Genomic DNA, 23,316 nt, shown 5'->3' with positions numbered 1-23,316 from the left:
GCTTGAAATGACAGCAGATTGATCAAATATTTTCTTGGCCAAGACTATAGTACATATATTGTTTCCCCAAAAGTAAGTCTGCTTTTCAATACCAGTGCAGTGCATATGACATGGAAGTAGTCCCTATTTTCATTCCAATTCCAAAAATATCAATGGTTTGCAATGCTGCAGTGTGAGCAAGCATCTTGAGATTGGAAAAAGACCCTAGACAGGATGCTCAGGCTACATGCATATAAGAGGACTTGCTTTATAATTACAAAATGAACCACAAGAGTGGCATAAAATGTAGGCCCCCAAACCTTTTAAGAATCAACACCCACCCCTCCCCCTAAACACACAAGAATGCTTGAGAAATCTGATGGATGTCCCAGAAAAACAAGGCCAGACTAATATTCAGACATAGCAGGCAGGCTATATTAGATACATATATATGGCATCAAGCTTTTAGAGCAAAGCCAACAGAAGGACATAGACTGTCACTCAAAAAAAGGAAAGGAACAGTCCAGAGCAGGTTTGGCTACTGCCTTCTACTAGAACTCACCAGCAATAATGAATCCTCTGTTACACAGACTCATACAGATGTACCACATAGCTCGGAGACTAGTCAAATATTTATTGGTGTTGTCCACAGAATTCAAGTTATCCCTCCATCTCAAAAACTTCACATTACATAATGAGTTTGTGTACAGGAAAATATATTCTTACATAGTTTCTATAAAACTTGATATTACATATAAAACACAAATTTTGGTACATCAGGTCTGAGAATTTTATTTTCAATTCTGAAACTCATACATTCCCTCAGAAAAAATTTATCTGAAGCAAACTCAGTAATTGTTTAAAAATGTCATTTACCAAAATATAAGATTTTAGTCTATTCTTAACTATTTGATGTTTAAAGAAGTTTACTCTGCAGAAAAGACTTTTGTGTTTTTCCCTGAGATTTCTGATTTTTATTGAAGCCTTCTGATCATTTAGGATATTGACAGAAGTTTTCTTCCCCATGAAAAATCTCTGATACAAACCTATAGGTTAAATTCTTAAAGGTCTTCTGACATTTATTATATTCATTGGTTTCATCCAACTCAACAGACAGTTGGCTAAGCTATATGCATTTAACCAACAGGCCAAAATCTTTAAGAGCTCAACAGAATAAAAACTTAATTCTGGCTTAAAAAAACAACAAAAAAACCCAAAAAAACAATTGGTGAAGATCTGTCAGTGGAGAATTGTTTCACTCAGTTATTGACTCTAGCTTCTTTCACCTTGTGCTCTGCCATATTTAATACACAGCACCCAAGTCTGTCATGGAAATCTCTCAATTCCAGTATAACACAGGATAGGAAGAATGTAAGGTGACTTATTAAGGCCATTTATTACTTAAATGTAATAGCATCATACTCCATGACCAGCCCCACCCAGACGAAGGAAAAATTGGGAAACTAAGACAAGCTATGTGCTCAGTGGAAAAGGAAACAGTTAAGGAAAATAATTTGCCAGTCTATGTGACGAGCTTTTCTACTGTGTTAACTAATAAGGTGTAACTTCCCTTAGCACATCCCAAATTCATTACATGCAAGGGTTTTCTCTCTGGAGTGCATTCTGGTGTGATGTACTCTAAGAGCTGCCTTACGGACAAAGGTTTTTCCACATTCATAACATTTGTAGGGTCTCTCACCTGTGTGAATTCTCAGGTGTACTCCAAGAGTTGAATTTTGGGCAAAAGCTTTCCCACATTCATTACACTCATAGGGTTTCTCTCCTGTGTGAATTCTCTGATGTGCACTAAGGTGTGACTTCTGAGAGAAAGTTTTCCCACATTCATTACATTTGTAGGATTTTACACCTGTGTGAATTCTCTGATGTACTCTGAGGGTTGAATTATGGGCAAAAGGTTTCCCACATATGTTACATTCGTAAGGTTTCTCCCCTGTGTGAATTCTCTGATGTGCACTAACATACGACTTCTGGGAGAAAGTTTTCCCACATTCATTACATTCATAGGGTTTCTCCCCTGTGCGAGTCCTCAGATGTGCTCTGAGGTGTGATGTCTTGGAGAAAGTTTTCCCACATTCACTACATTCATAGGGTTTCTCCCCTTTGTGAATTCTCTGATGTGCCCTGAGGGCTGAATTATCTGCAAAAGTTTTCCCACATTCCTTACATTCATAAGGTTTCTCCCCTGTGTGAGTTCTCTGATGTGCATAGAGGTGTGTCCTCTGGGAGAAAGTTTTCCCACATTCATTACATTCATAGGGTTTTTCTCCTGTGTGAATTCTTTGATGGACAATGAGGGCTGCCTTATAAACAAAAGTTTTCCCACATTCATTACATTCATAAGGTTTTTCCCCTTTGTGAATTCTCTCATGTCCACTGAGGTATGATTTCTGGGAGAAGGTTTTCCCACATTCACTACATCCATAGGGTTTCTCACCTGTGTGAATCCTCTGATGTGTACTAAGACGTGTCTTCTGGGAAAAAGTTTTCCCACATTCATTACATTTGTAGAGTTTCACCCCAGTGTGAATTTTCTGATGTGCTCTGAGGGTGGAATTATGGGCAAAAGTTTTCTCACAGTCATTACACTCATATGGTTTCTCACCTGTGTGAATTCTCTGATGTGCTCTGCGGGCTGAATTATGGGCAAAAGACCTCTCACAGTCATTACATTTGAAGGGTTTCTCCTCTGTGTGAATTCTCTGATGTGCTCTGAGGGTTGAATTATCAGCGAAAGTTTTCCCACATTCATTACATTCATACAGATTGACTCCCATATGAGTTCCAGGATAATGAATAGGATGTGAATATGAACAAAAGGATTTCCCACATTCCTCACATTCATAAGGTTTCTCCCCTGGGTGGGTCCTCTGATGCTGAATGAGGTGTGCTTTCTGGTAAAATGATTTCCTGCATTCAGTAAGTTCAAATGACTTCTCTCCTGTGTCACACTGCTGATGTACACTGAGGGCTGAGTTCTGATAGGAGGATTTCTCGTATTTATCACATTGATAGAATTTCTCTTCTTTGTGAATTCTCTGATGTACTGTAAAGTCTAACTTCTGGTAGATGGTGTTTGTAAATCCATTATAAACACAGAATGTATCTCTAGTTTGTGTCTTCTGATGTACTATACGGCCTGAGCTCTGGCTCAAGTTTTCTTCACACTTACTGCTTTCAAAGGCACCTTGTCCTGTAACAGTTCTCTGAGGCTGAGTGAGGGGTGAATTCCCACTGAAGTTATTCCCACTTTCATTACATTCATAGTGTGCCAAAGCCATGTGAACCTCATTGTATTCACAGGATTTACCACATTCATTAAGATCAAAGCATTTCTTCCTTGTGCCAGTTCTCATGTGGTTAAAAAGAGCTGCTTTATCACAATTTCCCCTAAATTCATTATCCTTACAGGATTCCTCTCCTTTTACTGAACTCTTAGCTGTAACACAGATGGTCTTATCATGTAAAACTTTTCCATATTCATTACATTCAAAAGATTGCTCCAGAGTTTGAAATTTATGATGATCTTTCACATAACTGAGAGCTTTCATATTTTCATTATATTTGTAACACTGCTCTCCAGTATGAGTTTTCTCACGCTGAATATCCAGCTGCAACTTCTCACATACATTTATGTAGTCAGTCTTGTTTCGTGAATAATTCCTATCACTAAGAATTAATTCAGAAACAACCGGCAAATTCATTCTACATGAGTCACGTTTAGAGGGCATTTTTCCTGAAAAATCTGGAGTTATACTGAAATAAAATGGTTTCTCTAAAGCTTTCTGCTCTTCTTTACTCAATATTTTGTTATCAGTGAATACTACTTGCCACAGAGGTTTCTCTTGTCTTTCCTGGTTCTCCTCAATATGGACATCAACTCTGTAACATCCTAAAATGAGAAAAATTGAAAACATCTTATGAACCCTACATTTCTTATGGAGAGAAGCTTAAGGTCATATGTTTTGTTATTTATTGTATCTATTGTTTCTAGTCATATTTCCAAAGATTAATAATTCACACACAGAGAAAGACAGACACATACACTCAATCTCTCCTCATCCATGTTATTAAAAAAAAGAAAAAAGATATTATTTCCAGTGCTGGCCGAGATGGAGAAGCCTCATTTTTCCAAGGTCCACCCTCTTACAATTAAAATTTCCTGGACAAAAAAAAAAACATACAAACAAATGAAGATGCTACAAAATGGAACAGAGGTGAACTTTAGAAATGACATGGCAAAGAATTCCAAGGCTTTTCTTTCTGCTTCCCATATATCTTATACGGGGTACTGTTGAGCTGGAGGAGCCTAAAAAACAAAGTCAACAATAGGGGGAGATAATAAGAGCTTCAAGAAAAATCTGTTCCTTCTTAATCAAACATTTGAGAAAAAGGTGGTCCCACAGAACAGAAAACTTTTTGACAATATTCACCCTACTCAAGCCAAAAAGAAAAAGGAACACTCTTCCCTATGGTTCTGCTACAGATATAAAGAATTCGCACACTCTTCCAAAATTTTCCTCTATGAGCCAAACCAATAGCTCACAAGAAAGATCATGAATTCTGAGAAAGTTCAATTCATGGGACACTCTATGAGATGGTAACAGCAACCACCACCAAAATTCTGCCTGGAACCATATTCCTACTGACTCTATGGACTCTGCAAAGTCAAGAGTAACAAATCTGTTGTTTTAGGGCACTGGTAGCAACTCATAGCAGGTACAGGAAGGAGAGAAGGAAAATAAAGAACAGAAACAAGAAACGAAGCAGGAATATATGGTAGGCCCAATATTACAGCTAGAAAAGATGAAGTAGGACTTGTAAAAATTACACCCTCAAACTCAAGAATACAGCATAGTTAAAAACAGGTGAATTCACATTATTCTCAAATGTGTATGAAGCATTCATGAAGATAGACCATATTCTGGACTGTAAGACAAATATTCACAAATATAAAAGAAGTCACATAAAGTATAATCTCAAGCCATAGAGAAATCATCATACTAGAAATCAGTAACACAAAATTATCTGGAGAAATACAAAATATTTGTAAATTAATAAGCTTCTAATTAACCCATAGGTCAAAGAGGAAGTCTCACAGAAAATTAAAGTATTTTACATATATGAAAACAAAACTGTCAAAAACATATAGAAATTTGTGGGATGCAGCTAAAGTAGTACTCAGAAATAAATTTATAGCTTAAAATTTTTATATGAGAAAAGAAAGCCCTCCAACAATTACCTAAGCTTCTACTTTAAGAAACTAGACAAAGAGAAGGTGAATCTAAAGAAAGCAAAATAAAAAATAATAAAGATTAGAGAAAACAATAAAATGGAAAACAACAGAGAAAAATCAATCAAACCAAAGCTTATTTATTTAAACATTTTTTTAATGATAAAAACCAAAAGAAGAAAAAAGACATGCATTATCAACATCAGAAAGAATGCAGAAGGGGATATAACTACTGACACAACAGACATTAAAGAGATAATAAAAGATTAAGAGAAACTCTATGCCTATAAATGACAACTTACATGAAATAGACAAACGTCTTGAAAAATAAAACAAAACAACTAAACTCACTCAAGAAAAATGAAATAACCCAAATAGATCAGTAATTAAGAAACTGAATATGTGGTCAAAAAAACATATACTTCCAAGAAACAGCTCTAGGATCAGACCGTTTTAACTAGTGAGTACCACCAAACATTTAAATAAAAAATAATACCAATTTTATATAGTCTCTTCTAGAAAATACAAGATGAGGGAATGTTTCCTAAATATTTTATGAGGCCTGTACTATCCTCACAGCAAAACCAAACAAAATAATTCAAGAAAAGAAACCTAGTGACCAATATATCCCTCATGACATCAGTGCAAAAGTCCTGGAAAAAAAAAAGTAGCCAAAAGAACAGAGCAATATATAAAAATAATAAATCAGGATCAAGTGGAATTCATCCCAAGAATGCAAACTGTTGGCATGTTTTAAAAAAAAAACCAATCAATATAATCCATTATATTAATCATCTATGGAATTAAAACTACAAAATCACAGAAATTCTGGCAAAAAAAATTCACAATATTCAAAATCCATTCATTAACCTAATAAAGGGAATCTATAAAAAGCCTGCAGCTAACATCATACTTAAGAGTGAGAGAGTGAACACTTTAACCCTAAGATTGGAAAAAGACAAGTGTGTTTACTCTTAGCACTTCTACTCAAACAACGTAAAAAGGCAAGAATAAAAATGAAGATACTGAGTAAGTCTACACAGAAAAATCACATGAAGATCTTTAAAAAACCTCCTTGAACTAATAAGTTTTGCAAGAGCAAAATATAAAGCCAATATACAAAATCCAATCACATACAAACAATGGTCAATTAAAATGTGAAACCAGGTAAATAACACGATTTACCATAGCACTAAAAAAACAAAACCCCAAAAAACTTGGTATCTGTATGCTGCAAAAACAGTGATAAAAGAATTCAAAGAAATCCTAAATAAATCCTAAATAAATATGTTGTCTATCAATTGGAAGACTCTATATTGTTAAGATGCTATCTTCATTCTTCCTTAAAACTTTAAGCATCTTATATCTGTTATATATATATGTACTATATATATGCATACATATGTATGCATATGCACACATATGTATATGTAAATATACATTTTTAACTGTACTTAGTGGATGGAGTAGGAAAGAATACATTTACTCCATCTTTTCCCTGGTTAATGCTTTTCATATCTTATTAATGCCTTCCTTAAACAGAGTCATAAACATGTTTTCCGTATCATATAGAATATTTTTAGTTTTGCTTTGATAATCAGGTTTTTAAGCCACCTTAATGCAGTTTTTTGATTTGATCCATAAGGTTACCTTGGGATTCTTTCTCCACTTTTCTGTGGGGTAGTGCCACCTGTCAAAGACCAGCTGTCTATAAAGTACATTTTTTTTCTTGAGCTTTCTCTTCTGTTTCACTAATTTATTAAACTATCCCACTCTCGGCTCCATAATACTTAACTACCCTGAGATTTACATAAAGCCTTGATATCTGGAAGAGCAAGTCCTTCCCACATCACTCTTCATTATGAATGGGATTTAGTTTGATATTGTATTAAATCTTTACTAATACACCCCCACTTGAACTTATTCAGTTCTTCCTTTCCTTTGTCCTTGTTAGGGTTAGCTAAAGTTTAATCTATTTGATTTTTATTCTAAGAACCATTCTATAATTTGTTTTCCAGTTTATTCATTTTTTTGGCTGCGTCATTTTTTTGGGATTTTTGCTTAGTTGTGGTATGCGGGATCTTCGTTGTGGCATGTGGGATCTTTTGTTGCAGCATGCGGGATATTTCGTTGCAGCATGCGGGATCTTTGGTTGCAGCATGTGGGATCTTTCATTGTGGCATGCGGGTTCTCTCTCTAGTTGTGGCATGTGGGCTCCAGAGCACATGGGCTCTGTAGTTAGTGGCATTCAGGCTCTCTAGTTGAGGTGCATGGCCTCAGTAGTTGTAGCGCATGGGCTTAGTTGCCCCATGGCATGTGGGATCTTAGTTCCCCAACCAGGGATTGAACCTGTGTCCCCTGCATTGTAAAGCAGATTCTTTACCACTGGACCACCAGGGAAGTCCCCAGTTTATTAACTTTTAACTTCACTTCTAAGTTCTGTTTTCATTAGTATATTTTTGTTATTGTTTTTGCTTAATTTATTAACATAAATATGAAACTAAAAATTTACCTGTTAACTATTTAGCTATCTCATAAGGTTTCTAACATGTAACATTTATTATTATTTTATAAATGTCATGCAGTTTGGATTTGGTTTTCTTTTATGTACTATTATTTAAACAGATAATTTTTTAAATTTTCACGTCCAAAGAATTTTTTTTTACTCATTTTATCAATTTCTAGATTTATCAAACTATGTAGAGAAAATATTACCTGTGGTGCTTTTAACTTGTTGGATTTATTGGTATTTTCTTTTTAGACTAACTATATTTTCACTATCTTACGATTATATTCTATGGGAAGCTGAAAGGCTTGTTATTTGATTTCAGCATACACATACACAAATGTTTCATTTTAATAAAATTATCATTTATATCTTCTATAGGCATACATTTTAATGTCCACAGTATCTATTATTTAATGAGATATAATATCCTACTCCTAGTGAATTTTAAGTTCTTAGAACTCCATTATTTTGTGTTGGTTTTTTTTTTTTTTTTTTTTGCGGTACGCAGGCCTCTCACTGCTGTGGCCTCTCCTGCTGTGGAGCACAGGCTCCGGACATGCAGACTCAGTGGCCATGGCTCACGGGCCTAGCTGCTCCATGGCATGTGGGATCCTCCTGGACCAGGGCACGAACCCGCATCCCCCTCATCAGCAGGCGGACTCTCAACCACTGCGCCACCAGGGAAGCCCCCTATTTTGTGTTTTATGATCACTGATATAGTATTCTTTGGTGCAGTCACTCCAATGCTTAAAGGTTTATTTTAACCTGTGCTCCTGAGCTAGAGGACTTTCTTTTAAGTTAATGTATTTATTGCCTAAATTCAAACTTGAATAACAGAATATGAAACTCTGAATTATTTTTATTGACTGAATAACTTTATCATTTTTTTATTACAATCTTTCTAAGATACTTATTTAGGGACAACTTTTTTAGCCAATCAGTATGATCCAATCATTTACATTTAGTGACTGGGAGATATTCTTCATCTAAATAATGTCAATCTTTATGTTATGGCTATTTAAATGGCTTCACAATGGATAAAGAAGATGTGGTACATATATACATTGAATATTACTCAGCCATAAAAAGAAATGAAATTGAGTTACCTATAGTGAGGTGGATGGACCTAAAGTCTGTCATACAGAGTGAAGTAAGTCAGAAAGAGAAAAACAAATACTGTATGCTAACACATATGTATGGAATCTTAAAAAAAAAAAAAAAGGTTCTCATGAACCTAGGGGCAGGACAGGAATAAAAACGCAGACATAGAGATTGGACTTGAGGACACGGGGAGGGGGAAGGGTAAGCTGGGATGAAGTGAGAGAGTAGCCTTGACATATATGCACTACCAAATGTAAAACAGATAGCTAGTGGGAAGCAGCTGCATCGCACAGGGATATCAACTCAGTGCTTTGTGACCACCTAGAGGGGTGGGATAGGGAGGGTGGGAGGGAGATGCAAGAGGGAGGGGATATGAGGATATATGTATACATATAACTGATTCACTTTGTTGTACAGCAGAAACTAACACAACATTGTAAAGAAAATATACTCCAATAAAGGTGTTAAAAAAAATGGCTTCACAAACTTTCAATAAATAAACTTTCAATAAATACACTTAAGGTGATGTTATTTTTTTACTCCAGGAATTATTTTGAAATTATAACTTTTGAAATTCCTGGAATTGTTTATTAGTTTAGACAAAGGTCATTAAGCACATGAAAAGATGCTTGACAGCATTAGTGATCACGGAAATTGTAATGGACAATTTGTTCAATATGTTGAAGCCCTAACCCCAATGTAACTGTTTTTGGAGATAAGGCCTTTAGGGAGGTAATTAAGGTTAAATGAGTTCATAAGGGTGGGGTCCTAATTCTATAGGACTGGTGTTCTTATAAGAAAAGGAAGAGACATGAGAGCTCTCTCTCTCTCCATGCATGCACAGAGGAAAGGCCATGTGAGGACACAGTGAGAAGGTCATCTGCAAGCCAGGAAGAGAGACCTCACAAAAAAAATCAACCCTATTGCCACTTTGAGCTTGTACTTCCAGTCTCCAGAACAGTGAGAAATAAATTTCTTTTGTTTAAGCTATGGTATTTTGTCATGCCAGCCCAGCTAATACAGAATTGCAAATCAAAACCTTAATAACATACCACTTCACATCCATTGGGATGGCTAGAACAAAAATAAGTGTTGGTGGAGATGTGGAGAAATTAGAACCCTCACATGCTATCATCAGGAATGTAAAATGGTGCAGCCACTTTAGAAAAGTCTGGTAGTTCTTCAGAGTTACCATATAACCCAGCAATTCTACTCCTAGGTATAAACTCAAGAGAAATAAAAACATATGCCCATGAAAACACTTGTTAATAAATGTTTGTATCAGCATTACTCAATAATAGCAAAAAGGCAGGATCCCAAATGTCCACTGACTGATGAATGGACAAACAGATGTGGTATATCCTGACAATGTTATATTATTTTGCCATAAAAAGGATGAAGTACTGATACAAGCTACAACATGAACCTTATAATGCTAAGTGAAAGAAACCAATCACAAAAGACCATATAATGTGTGATTCCATTTATATGAAATGTCCAGAATAAACAAATCTACAGACAGAAAGTAGATTAGTGGTTGCTAGGGCTGAAGGGGACAGGGAGAGAGGGAGGTCATAGCTGGAGGGCATAGGGTTTCCTTTTGAGGTGAAGAAAACTGACTGTGGTGATGGGGTTTTTTTTCTTTTCTTCTTTTTTTTTTTTTTGCCGTACACAGGCCTCTCACTGTTGTGGCCTCTCCCGTTGTAGAGCACAGGCTCCGGACGCGCAGGCTCAGCGGCCATGGCTCAAGGGCCTAGCCACTCCGCAGCATGTGGGATTTTCCCGGACCGGCACACAAACCTGTGTCCCCTGCATCGGCAGGCAGACTCTCAAACACTGAGCCACCAGGGAAGCCCTGTGGTGATGTTTATACATATCTGTGAGTCTATTAAGAGCCAGTGAATTGTACACTTTAAATGGGTGGATTGTGTGATATATACAATTGTATACTGAACTGTATCTTAGTAAAGCTGTTTAAAAGAAAAGAAAATAAACTTTCAAAAGTGGTCCCTTCTAAAGTCTAACTACCCCAGGTACTTCCTTGTGTCAACGCTCACTCACCTGGGTACTTCTGGTTTAGGAATTCTTCCTCTGAGGGCCAGGGCTCTTCACCGTGCTCCAACTTGAAGATCACCTGGGGTTTGATAATGCAGTACCCTGCAAATGTAACAACTAAAGCTATATATAGACCAGAACCATGAGCATTTCTGAAGGTGAAGCAAAATGAATGTGCTCATTTGAAGTTTTCAAAGGGAAAGTAATGACACACTGTTTCTGTTTCTGTAAAGGTCTCAGTTACCTTAAACTTCTTAATCAAAGCCTGAACAACAATCTCTATAAATGGTTCATGTGTTTTGATAATTAAAAAAAAAAGAAAATACTCCAGAGGGAGTCACATGGTAAGGTCTGCTCACCCAATGAGACGAGGTGGCTGTAGTTCTCCAGCATCACATCTTTGTACAGGGTCCTCAGAGCAGGGCCTACATACTGCCATTCATCCTGGGTGAACTCCACAGTCACATCTTCGAATGACACTGATCCCTGTAACAACAAATTTTATTCAAAAGTTCAAAATTAGTTGAAAATTATTATTTCTCCTGTTTACTTTTAAGGCTTTAAACCAAATCATTATAAAGAATGCTTATTTTTGACCTAGTATGTCTCTAAGTTTGGAGTTACCCAATTAGTTAAAAAGATTTTAGCAATTCATTTTTAACTTAATTCATTTATATATATTTAGGAATTACAGATTTTTTTAAGATTAAAAAAATTCAATATAAAGAGACTTCTTACAACTCTTCTTCTATATCCCAAGGGATTATACTGGGTATTCTAGATAATTCTAGAATGTCCATCTCTCTTTGGACATCATCACCGTAAATAATGGGAGACATGTTAGAGATATACATAAGTTGTAGAGATATTAGACATGATGGAATTTATGTATAAATAAATGTATAGAACTCATGAAGAGTGAAGAACAACGTACCAAGGATGGGTGTGAAAGAACACTATCAACACTGAAGTAACAGATATAGGAATAGGGATATAATCAGACAGCAGAAACAGCAACCAATCTGATAACTACTTTCTTGTGTAGTTACCCATCTAGCAGTATGAGCAGCTTCCTTAATGCTGGTTCCAAACACTGATATTTGGGAAATAAAGGGAAAGAAATGTGTTAGAAGTTTTAGTGAGATAGATCTGTTCATGTTGCTACTAAAGGGTCTGTGAAACATAAAGCTGGAACAGTCCCTTAAGCGAGTATACACATAGTTTTAGAACACAGAAGGGAGGTCAAGGATGAAGACAAGCTTTAAGGAACTACTAGCAATTTAGGTGGTAACTGAAGTTATCCGAGGCAATCAGACAACAACTTGAGCACATACAGACTGAGGAAAGAAAAGTATCAAAAAACAGCGTTTGAGAAACCATGAATATTAAAGAGGCTGGCAGAAAAAGCAGAGGTCACAAAGCCAGAGGAGAAGTTTTCTGGAAAGTAATTATGAGAGAACAGTCTTAGAAACTGAGAAAAAGGAAAGTTTCCACAGCAAAAGACTTCAAAGAGGCTGGCAGGAGGGAGAAATAGTAAGTAGCTAATTCGATGGGTATGAAGTTTCAGTTATACAAAATCATTAAGTTCTAGAGATCTGCTGTACAACGTTGTGCCTATAGTTAACAATACTGTATTGTACACGTAAAGTGTATTAAAAGGGTTGATCTCGGGCTTCCCTGGAGGTGCAGTGGTTGAGAGTCCGCCTGCTGATGCAGGGGACGCGGGTTTGTGCCCCGGTCCGGGAGGATCCCACATACTGCAGGGCGGCTGGGCCTGTGGGCCATGGCCGCTGAGCCTGCGTGTCCGGAGCCTGTGCTCCACAACAGGAGAGGCCGTGGCAGTGAGAGGCCCACATATCGCAAAAAAAAGTGTCGATCTCATGTTAAGTGTTCTTATCACAATTAAAAATAGGAAGAGGGCTTCCCTGGTGGCGCAGTGGCTGAGAGTCTGCCTGCCGATGCAGGGGACACGGGTTTGTGCCCTGGTCCGGGAGGATCCCACATGCCGCAGAGCGGCTAGGCCCGTAAGCCATAGCCGCTGAGCCTGCACGTCCCGAGCCTGTGCTCCACAGCGGGAGAGGCCACAGCAGTGAGGGGCCCGCGTACCGCAAAAAAAAAAAAAAAAAAAAAAAGGAAGAAACAGAACTAGATTAAGAGGTAAAAGGACAGAAATAGCCTTTCCCCAGTGTTATTTATGCAATTATTTGTTCATTCATGTCTTCAGTGATACTGAGTAGATACCTCCTGTGTGAAGCTCAATGTTAGCAGTTGGTAACTATCAATAAAATAAATGAATAAAAGAACAGAAACACTTCTCATAAATTTTTTTTAATCTAAAAGAAAAATAAAGACAAGTTAACTGTATTTCCCAAAATGAAAAAAATTAATGAGAAAAGTGTCACTGTCTTCATTTTTGCCAATCTCTTTAATATCTGGCTTAATAAAACTCAGCTGAATTTAAAAAAATAAGCTAACAAGTGACAAAAGTGAAAATGATGAAGTGGGATCCAAGAAAATTTTCTCCTCCATAACAGCAATGAAAAAAATGGCAAAAATTGTAGAAGTTAATAAAGGCAATCTACGGATCATTTATACAAGGGGAAAAAAAGGCTGAAGCACACTAAGAAAGTGATATTGTGTCGTTCTAACTTACCCTGTTTCCATTCCTCTCTCGCCATCTCTGAAGTAGTTTAAGAACCAACAGTCTGCAATCACAGTTAAAATTAGCAGCCTGGCAACCACAGGAGCAGCAGAACTGGGTTGGAGTTCTGTCAAAGCCTCACTCCAAGAAAACTCATTACTTGCTTCTGTTTGGAGGTTCCCTGAAAGACCTCACTTGCAAGTATGTCTTTATTTGAGCTAACTCAGAGCTCACATAGTATGAAAAGTCTTATCTCAGAGGCATTTGTCAAAAACATTTAAAGGCATTTGTTTAACTTAGTGGCTACCTGAGGCAGTGTTTAACAGTTGGGGCAACCAATGGCCTAATCAAAAAGCTTAAAAGGAAAAGCTGAGGAATGAGATGTCTATAAAGGTTCTGAAAAACTCCCATATATTCCTGAGAATCTAAAAGGGCACATACATGCACAGAACTGTGCATATGCCCAGGGCTATGAGCATGCTCCAGAAAGATGTGAGAAGGCCCTAAGCTCTCACCTCTAGGTAATCTTGAGGTTTGGTGTAAGAAGGAAGTGAAGGCTGATACAGAGTTGTAAACTGCCTGTCTGACTGTTGAAAGAATGCCCCAACATGCACAGAGCCCCTTAGCAAAAACTGGGAGACCTCCTGGTTCCAGGCATTTAAGGAATTTCTATAGAGACTTCAACAGCCACAGATGACAAGAAATACAGGCTGTACATAATTAGCTCACAAAAGTCACTAAGCAAATACATTTCAACAATGACCACAATGGAGGGGAGAAACTCAGATTCCTGAGGTTGCTATTTTATTTAAAATGTCCAATTATCAATACAATAAGAAAGTAAGACACATATGCAGGAAAAAGTGTAATCAATAGAAACTGCTCCTGAGGAAGATGTTAGACTTACTAGGCAATGACTTTAAATTAGCTATTTTAAATATGGCCAAAGACCTAGTAGATGAAATAATGTCTAAGGACCAAAGGGAAAGTATGTGAACTATATTTCACTACTTAAAGAATATCAGTAAAGAAACAGAAATGATAAATAAAAAAGACTAAACAGAAGCTGAAGAGTTGAAAAGTATAAAAACTGAAACAAAACTTTCACTAGAAGGGTTCAACAGAAGATCTGAGCAGGTGAAAGTAAGTATGAACAAACTGGACAATATGCCTATTGAAATTCTACAATATGAGAAACAAAGATAAAATAATGACAAAAAATAAACTATGGGGTAGCATCAAGTTTACAAACATATGCATAATGAGAGTCCCAGACAGAGAGGAGAGAAAAAGTCTGAAAGAACACTTGAAAAAAATATTGACCAAGAAGTCTCCAAATCTGATGAAAAACAATAATCTACATATCCAAGACACTCAACAAACTCCAAGTAGTATAAACCTCGAGTAAGAGATCAACACCTGGACACAGGATAACCAAACTGTCAAAAAGACAAGAACTCAATATTGAAAAGCATTAAGAAAGAAGTGACTCATCATGTACAAGAGTAGTAAAAGCTGATTACTAATCAGAATCCATGGATGACAGAAGGCAGTGGTATGACATATTCAAAGTGCTGAAAGAAAAAGGCTGTCAACCAAGAATTCTACACCCAGCAAAAATGGAAAAATTAAAACTTTCCTAGATAAGAAATACCAGAATTTGTCACAGGCAAAACTGCCCTATAAGAAATAATACAGGAAGTCATTGAGCAAATCTGTAGAGACAGAAAGTAAGTTAGTGGTTGCTTGTGGCCTGGGGGTAAGGGGTGTAATGGGATTACAGGAGGGGGATAGTTGTATGTAGTGCATATACACTACAGTGTATACAGTTGCTTTTTAAGGTAATGGAAATGTCCTAAAACTGATTGTGATGATGTGTGCACACATCTGTGAGCATACTAAAAAAATGAGTTTTTTTATACTTTAAATAAGGGTGAATTGTATGGTATATGATTTGAATCTCAATTAAGCTGTTTTTTTAAAAAAATGAGAGAGGATGAAATCATTCTGAGACAAAAGAGAAGATTAAAGGGCCAAGCATGGAAATGGGATAAGCCATGTAAAAGGATATGGAAAACAAGATGACTCCATGAAGACATTAGCAGGGGAAGGAAAGAGCCAGTGGAGGGTGTCAGACACTAACAGAGAAACTTTCCAGAATGATAATGTGAGAAGTAGAGGCAAGCACTACAGAGAAGTCCAAGGGAAATGATTAGACAAAACTCAATGGATTTGATTATAATCAAGTCTCTGGTCACTGGAGATCACAGGCAAGTGGTGAGAGGAACCAAGGCATCATGCAGAGAATTGAAGTGTGAATGGGAAGCGCTGAAACATTTGAAAGAGAACAGAATTTTAAACTGTCTGCTGAAAAATCTGAATATCATGGGTACTTGAGATATTTATGGAGAGTAAATTTAAGAATATTCAGTTGATTCATCAGAAAAATGTCTAATTCAACCCATGTCGGAGTTTCTGAAAAACAGTACTAACCAAGTTCTCATTTAGCTTTATGCCTTCTACTTTTATTGAAGAACATGTGGAGGCAACATTCTAGCAATCCTAGGGTTATCACCAGGAAGCTGTTAACTAAATCACCTATTTGAAGAATAACAAAGATATGTTTTTATCTTCGACTGTCTTTACTTTCTATGAGGAATCAGTTGGCTTTATCTTCCCACCAATGTGAACCTTTAAAGAAGTGTTGTCTGTCTGACACTCTGACATGGCTACCAAAAACCTCAGAAATAAATTTGGAGCTCCAATTTGATAAATTTGTAATATCAGAGGATCTGCTTATATCCACATACCACCTTTCCTCTTTGCTTTGTTATGCATCTGTACAGTTGACCCTTGAACAACTCGGTGGTTAGGGGCACCTGCACTCTGCAGAGTTGAAAATCTGCATATAACTTATAGTCAGTCCTCTGTATACACGGTTTCTCCTTATCTGCGGTTCCACCTCCCTGGATTCAACCAACTACAGATCATGTAGTACTATAGTTTATCGTTAAAAACAAAAAGAAACAATCCACATATAACTGGATCTGGGCAGTTCAAATCTGTGTTGTTCAAGGGTCAACTGTATTTCTACATGTTCCCTGAATACATCTGATTCATTTCTATTTCTACTTTTCCATGTTAATGTATAGACACTTAAACCCTTATAAAATCCATTGCAAAACAAACAGGTTATTAAAACTGAACTCACCTGAGCTGTGTTCATTTTCTACTGCTTCTGGAAAAATGTAAAGAACTGTGAAGGTTCAGCTGGGGAAGAGGAAAAAGAAACGGGGTCATGAAAAACCTACTCTGCCTTACAACTCCTATATTCATCTGCCTAACAATCTCATAACACCAGCTGGAGAAAAGGCTTCCCCATGGGAGAATGTTCCTTTCAACATTCTTCAGAAGGGACATGAAAGACCATACAAAGGTAGCACCACCTGAACATGTGCATCTCTGATACGATTATGTTGGTCTTAACCTTGCAGTTTCACTGAGTAAGGTAAACTGCTTTTTATCAATGAATTAACAATTTATATTCCCTTCTAATAATAAACAACAATAAAAACAACAACAACAAAAGTAAAACAACAGAGGATTGGTTAAACAAATTCAGGTACACCAGGGGTGACATCCTCTACCTTCATTAAAAATAATGTTGCCAGGCTTCCCTGGTGGCACAGTGGTTGAGAGTCCGCCTGCCGATGCAGGGGACACAGGTTCGTGCCCCGGTCCGGGAGGGTCCCACATGCTGCGGAGCGGCTGGGCCCATGAGCCATGGCCGCTGAGCCTGCACGTCCGGAGCCTGTGCTCCACAACGGGAGAGGTCACAGCAGTAAGAGGCCCACGTACCGCAAAAAAAAAAAAATAATAATAATAATAATAATGTTGTCAAAAAACTACTCAGGCTGGATTGTTAATCAAGTTCTTGTTGAGTTTACAACTTGAGTTAGAGCTGAAATAAAGATGGAATGCTCTATGCAAGAAATATGTTTTTTAATCCTTTGTTCTAAAATAGTTGCTATTTCTAAAAAAAAAGATATTTTGATAAGATGCTTATAGTACTTACCTGTGTAAGTAAATATCATTGTGCTTGGTTCTGCCCTGGTGACTCTACAAAAAACATTCATTTCAGTATTTTGGGGCTTCCAAAAGTGTCCAATATAGAAAACCCTTCTTCTACTACCATTTTATTATTCTCTATGTTCAAATACATAGAAAAAATTCTCTATGTTAACGTCCATCACCAAATGTGGCATCTAATGCTCATGGTGTGAGAGCAGCTCAGAATCTGAAAAGAGGGGAAAATGAAGGAAATGGGGTGCTGTTTAGGATTTCATCAACTCTGGCTGCTTATACCTTCCCAGGACATCATGTCCTTACCAGCCATCCAGTAAAGTACCTTTTCCTGTGTAGCTTGACAGTCACCCATACCTCTCAATCCCAGGTTACCACCTTCTGCAAGTTGGTCCACAAGTGTCCACTGTCACAGTCTGTGATGGCTTCTAGATGCAACAACATCATCAAGTCTGACTGACCAAATCTGACTCATGCTATACAGGGATCAAGAACTGCTTCTGGTGGAGCAACTCAGAACCCTCTCCTTTCTAGAACTTTTTGCCTCTGCTCTGAAGCTCTGTCAGAAGAGCTGTTCTTCCAAGTGGCATTTGTTCTTTCCTGCTTTAAAAGAGCTACTTTGCCCCAGAGGGGCCAGAGAAACAAATTCACTTTATTTGAAACCTTCACCTAACACTCAAAATCTCTTTGGGCATTCACTAGAAATGTACTATCTAGTATGGAGCCATTAGCTGCGTTCAACTACTACACCCGAAGTGTGGCTAGTGACACAAGTCTAAATAATATTTTGGATGTACTTAATTAAATACACCAGTAAAATTAACTTCACCTTTTTAATTTTTACTGCTCATACTGAAAAAAATTTAATTACATTTGGTTTGCATTATCTTTCTACTGGCCAGCACTGCGTTACATTATCAGACTATTCTTTTGAGAATGGAAACAGCCTGGACAGTTCAGTAAGGTTCAAGGGCCTCACTCTGAGAATCCACAAATCCCAGTATATATTTCCCACATGGTGACATTCTGTCTGCATTCACTTCACAATCATGTCCCTGGGAATTTGAGGACAGGCTGCCAGGAGCTGCTCCGCAGGTTGCAATTCTGGGTCTGAGGCAGGGAGGATATCAGAAGGAGCAAGAGATAGGGAGTAAAATCTATTTGTATTTGCATCCTAACTCTCACCTACCAGCTTGTATCCTGGGCTATATCACTCCGCACACACTAAATTCCTTTCATTTTTAAAAAATGGCGTGTTTATAAAACCAAGTAGACTTGTTGTGAGGGTTAAACGAAATACCAAACAAAGGGAACAAAGTGTCTCATGATAGCAGCTTACACAGTGATTATTACAATCACTTGACAAAATGTTTTGTAGATGACACCTTATTTAATTCTCAGAATAACTGCACAAGCTACTATTAGTAGCCTCCTGTTCATCGTGAATGTTATAAAGTTGCATTCTCCGCCCGCACCTGGCCGGCACCAAACACCTCCTCTAGACAAGGACTCAGCCTCACCTGCACTCCTGGAGCAGGCAGGGCCGGACCTGCCCGGGCTAGCGGGCTGGGGGAGGGGCGGGCCCGCCTAGAGGTTCCCGGGACTTCCCGCTCCCGTCCCCCGCACACAAGCCTACCGGACCCAGCAGGACCCCAAGCCGCGCGGAACCGGACCCCGTGCTCTCACCTCCAGTGGGCAGCCTTGGCTTCAGCACCGACCCAAAGACGGGAAGATGTTGCTCCTTTTAGGCCGGAGAGGTCGTTCGGCAGCAGGCGTGTCGGGACGTGCACATGCGCAGAGTAAGCTCTGAAAACCCATTCCCCGAGGCCTGAGATGTGGGCCCATAACATTCAAGACTACATTTCCCATAAGTCTTTGAGAGCGTAGGAAGTAATTTTTGAAGCATTTCCGCTTGGTTAGTAAACTGAAAGTCTTAACGTCTGGAGCTGATTCGTGGCGACTTTGCCTGAATTCACAGTGGTATGGGTTAGACTTTAACTTTATGACATAACAACATATTGCAGTGTGGTGTTCCATCGGATCTTGGTTGGAAAAAAATAACGGTGCAATAGACAACAATTTGGGAAATATAAATATGGACTAGGTATAAGAAATATTAAGGAAAATTAACATTACTTTGGTTAGTGTGATAATATTTGGACGATGTAGGAAATTGCTCTCATTTTTTAAAGATACATACTGAAATATTTACAATTATGAAATCATGTATTTGTAATTTACTTTTGAAAAATTCATCAAAACAGTTTGAGGAAACAAATATGGCAAAAGGTTAAGAATCGTTAAATCTGTGTACATGATGCTCATTTTACTATTTCTATTATTCTGAATGTTTGAATTTCTTTTTAACATACCGTAAAAGACATGTGGCTAGGGCTGGGAACCTTGGGGAGGAGGGTTAGGGAGAATTTACTGCCCCTCCAGAAGTGTACCTTTTAAAATCAAGCTGCCAGGAGCACTGAAGTTACACACAACTATCTGTTATGAATACGACTGTGAAATAGAACAAATATTAGAAAATGGAGCCAGTATTAACATAAAAGAGTAAATTCTGTGATCAGCAGCAGGGAGGAGGAGGGAGTAAGCTAGTTGTTCAAAATTATACAAGTAATACTTGAAAGTATGTACAACCCAAAATGAGGAAATCATTATCAATTAATAATTGTGATCAATTACTAATCTGGCTTGTATAGTGGAAATTATGTTCAGCTTTATAAAACTGCCACTCTGTCTTCCAAAAGTGGGTGTATCATTTTGCATTCTCACCAGCAATGAATGAAACTTCTCTTGCTCCATATCCTCACCAGCAGTAGGTGTTGTCAGTGTTTTGGCTGTTGTACATTCTAATAGGAGTGTAGTGGTACATCATAATTTGCAATTCTGTAATAACATCTGATGCTAGGATTCTTTTTATATGCCTATTTGCCATATAAAAGTGGATCTTCCTTTGTGAAGATATTACATTTGAATAGTTATTTGTATATTTTACATAAAATTTCTTTAGTAGATCTGTCTTTTGCAAATATTTTCTCTCAGTCTGTGACTTGTCTTTCCATTCTCTCACAGAGCAGAAGTTTTTAACTTTGATGAATTCTAACGATTCATTCATGGTTTGTGCTTTTGATGTTATCCAAAATTTCATTGCCAAGCTCAGGGTTACCTAAACATTTTATTCTATGTTATCTTCTAAAAGTTTTATAGTTTTGCATTTTAGTTTTAAATTTATCATCCATTTTGAGTTAATATTTGTGAAAAGTATAAGGTCTGTGTCTACATTTATTTATTTTTGCACATGAATGTCTAATTGTTCTAGCACATTTGTTGAAAAGACTGTCTTTTCTTCATTGAATTGTCTTTGCTTCTTTGTCAAAGATTGGTTGATAATATTTGTGTGAATATATTTCTGGGCTCTCTATTCAGCTTTAATAATCTTTCTGTTGATTCTTTCTCCTGTATCACACTGGTTTGACCCTGTAGCTTTATAATAATTTTTGAAGTCAGGTATTGTCAGTTCTATGACTTTGTTCTTAAATATTCAGTTGGCTATTCTGGATCTTTTCCATTTCGATGTAAACTTTAGAATCAATTTTTTGGTGTCTACAACATAAGTTGCTGTGATTCTGACTGAAATTGAGTTGAAATTATTGATCAAGTTAGTTGGAACTGACTTCTTAACAATATTGAAACTTACAAGGGGACCTTCAAGGTGTCAGAGGAGTAAGATGTTTAGATCACCTTCCTCCCCATGAATACATCAAAAATACATCTAGATTTGGAACAACTTCTACAGAACACCTACTGCATGCTGGCAGACGACCTCAGACTTCCCAAAAGGCAGGAAAAGCCCCACGTACCTAGGTAGGGCAAAAGAAAAAAGAAAAAACAGAGACAAAAGAATAGAGACAGGACCTGCCCCTCTGGGAGGGAACTGTGAAGGAGGAAAAGTTTCCACACACTAGGAAGCCCCTTCACTGGCAGGGACGGGGATGGGGGGCAGGGGGAAAGCTTCAGAGCCATGGAGGAGAGCGCAGCAATAGGGGTGCAGAGGGCAAAGCAGAGATATTCCTGCACAGAGGATCAGTGCCAACCAGCATTCACCAGCCTGAGAGGCTTGTCTGCTCACCCACCGGGGGCGAGGGGGTGGCTGAGAGCTGAGGCTTGGGCTTTGGAGGTCAAACCCGAGGGAGAGGACTGGGGTTGGCTGCATGAACAGAACCTGAAGCGGGCTAGTGCACCACAGCTAGCCAGGAGGGAGTACGGGAAAAAGTCTAGACCTGCCTAAGGGGCAAGAGACCATTGTTTCAGGGTGCATGAGGAAAAGGGATTCCTTCCCTGTGTGCCCACAGAAGACAGAGCACTGCCTAAACAAGCTCCAGGGATGGGCACAAGCTGTGGCTATCAGCTTGGACCCCAGACACTGGCATGAAATGCTAACACTGCTGCTGCAGCCACCAAGAATCCTGTGTGCAAGCACAGGTCACTATCCACACCACCCTGGGTGGCTGTGCAGCACACCACTGCCAGGGCCCCATGATCCAGGGACAAGTACCCCAGGAGAACACACGGTGTGCCTCAGACTGTTGCAATGTCATGTTGGCCTCTGCCGCTGCAGGCTCACCCCACATTCTAATTATAACTACCGTACCCCTCCCCCCCAGCATGAGTGACCCAGAGCCCCCTAATCAGCCTCTGCTTTAACCCCATCCTGTCTGGGCGGGAACAAATGCCTGAGGGCAACCTACATGCAGAGGTGGGACCAAAACCAAAGCTAAGCCCCAGGAGCTCTGCAAACAAGAGAAAAGGAAATTCCTCCATGCAGCCTCAGGAACAGCAGATTAAATCACCACAATCAACTTGATGTACCCTGCATCTATGGAATACCTGAATAGACAATGAATCATCCCAAAACTTAGGCAGCGGACTTTGGGAGCAACTGTAGACTTGGGGTTTGCTTTCTGTGACTGATTTGCTTCTGATTTTTAGGTTTCTCTTAGTATAGATTTTAGCACTTGTTATCTTTGGTGGATTTGTTTATTAGTTTGGTTGCTCTCTTCCTTCTCTTTTTCTTTCCTTTTTAAATTATTTTTTTATTTTAATAATTAAAAAAATATATTATTATTATTACTTTTTTTCTCCCTTTTTTTCTGAGCTGTGTGGCTGACAGGGTCTTGGTGCTCTGGCCTGATACTCTGAAGTGAGAGAGCTGAGTTCAGGACATTAGACTACCAGAGACCTCCCAGCCCCACGTAATATCAATCAGCAAGAGCTCTCCCAGAGATCTCCATCTCAGTACTAAGACCCAGCTCCACCCAACGACCAGCAAGCCCCAGTGCTGGACGCCCCATGCCAAACAACTAGAAAGACAGGAACACAATTCCATCCATTAGCAGAGAGGCTTCCTAAAATCGTACTAAGTTCACAGACACCCCAAAACACACCATCAGACGCGGCCCTGTGCATAAGAAAGAAAACATCCAGCCCCACTCACCAGAACACAGGCACCACCCCCCTCCACCAGGAAGCCTACGCAAGCAACTGAACTAACCTTATCCACTGGGGGCAGACACGAAAAACAATGGGAAATGTGAACTTGCAGCCTGCAAAAAAGAAATCCCAAACACGGTAAGTTAAACAAAATGAGATGACAGAGAAATATGCAGCAGTTGAAGGAGCAAGTTA

General features: G+C 38.4%; 1 protein-coding gene across 4 annotated transcripts; it reads right to left on the bottom strand.

The window, feature by feature from the left end:
• Positions 1 to 436: 436 nt before the first annotated feature.
• Positions 437 to 19,380, bottom strand: ZNF658 (zinc finger protein 658). Of its 4 annotated transcripts, none has more exons than XM_082842464.1 (6): positions 19,306 to 19,380; positions 17,612 to 17,655; positions 16,748 to 16,806; positions 11,255 to 11,381; positions 10,902 to 11,012; positions 437 to 3,889 (listed from the first exon to the last, which is right to left on the bottom strand). In XM_082842464.1, the coding sequence occupies exons 3-6, from the start codon at positions 16,760 to 16,762 to the stop codon at positions 1,551 to 1,553; spliced, it is 2,592 nt and encodes an 863-aa protein (XP_082698590.1). In that variant the 5' UTR covers positions 16,763 to 16,806; positions 17,612 to 17,655; positions 19,306 to 19,380; the 3' UTR covers positions 437 to 1,550. The 4 variants fall into 4 exon arrangements, with proteins under 4 accessions (XP_082698590.1, XP_082698593.1, XP_082698592.1 ...); XM_082842467.1 differs by having other exon boundaries at positions 10,902 to 10,997; XM_082842466.1 differs by lacking the exon at positions 17,612 to 17,655 and having other exon boundaries at positions 19,306 to 19,351.
• Positions 19,381 to 23,316: the final 3,936 nt, after the last annotated feature.

The sequence above is a fragment of the Leucopleurus acutus genome (assembly GCF_964270905.1).
Source record: "Leucopleurus acutus genome assembly, chromosome: 7".
In the NCBI taxonomy this organism is placed as follows: domain Eukaryota; kingdom Metazoa; phylum Chordata; class Mammalia; order Artiodactyla; family Delphinidae; genus Leucopleurus; species Leucopleurus acutus.
This window is presented reverse-complemented; position numbering and strand designations above follow the sequence as displayed.

Excerpts from the sequence above, each read along its gene's own strand:
- ZNF658 (XM_082842464.1), bottom strand. Across the intron at positions 11,013-11,254 it reads CAGCCACCTCGTCTCATTGG|TTGTTACATTTGCAGGGTAC; the intron begins GTGAGCAGACCT and ends ATATAGCTTTAG. Across the intron at positions 3,890-10,901 it reads CCTAAACCAGAAGTACCCAG|GATGTTACAGAGTTGATGTC; the intron begins GTGAGTGAGCGT and ends TTCTCATTTTAG.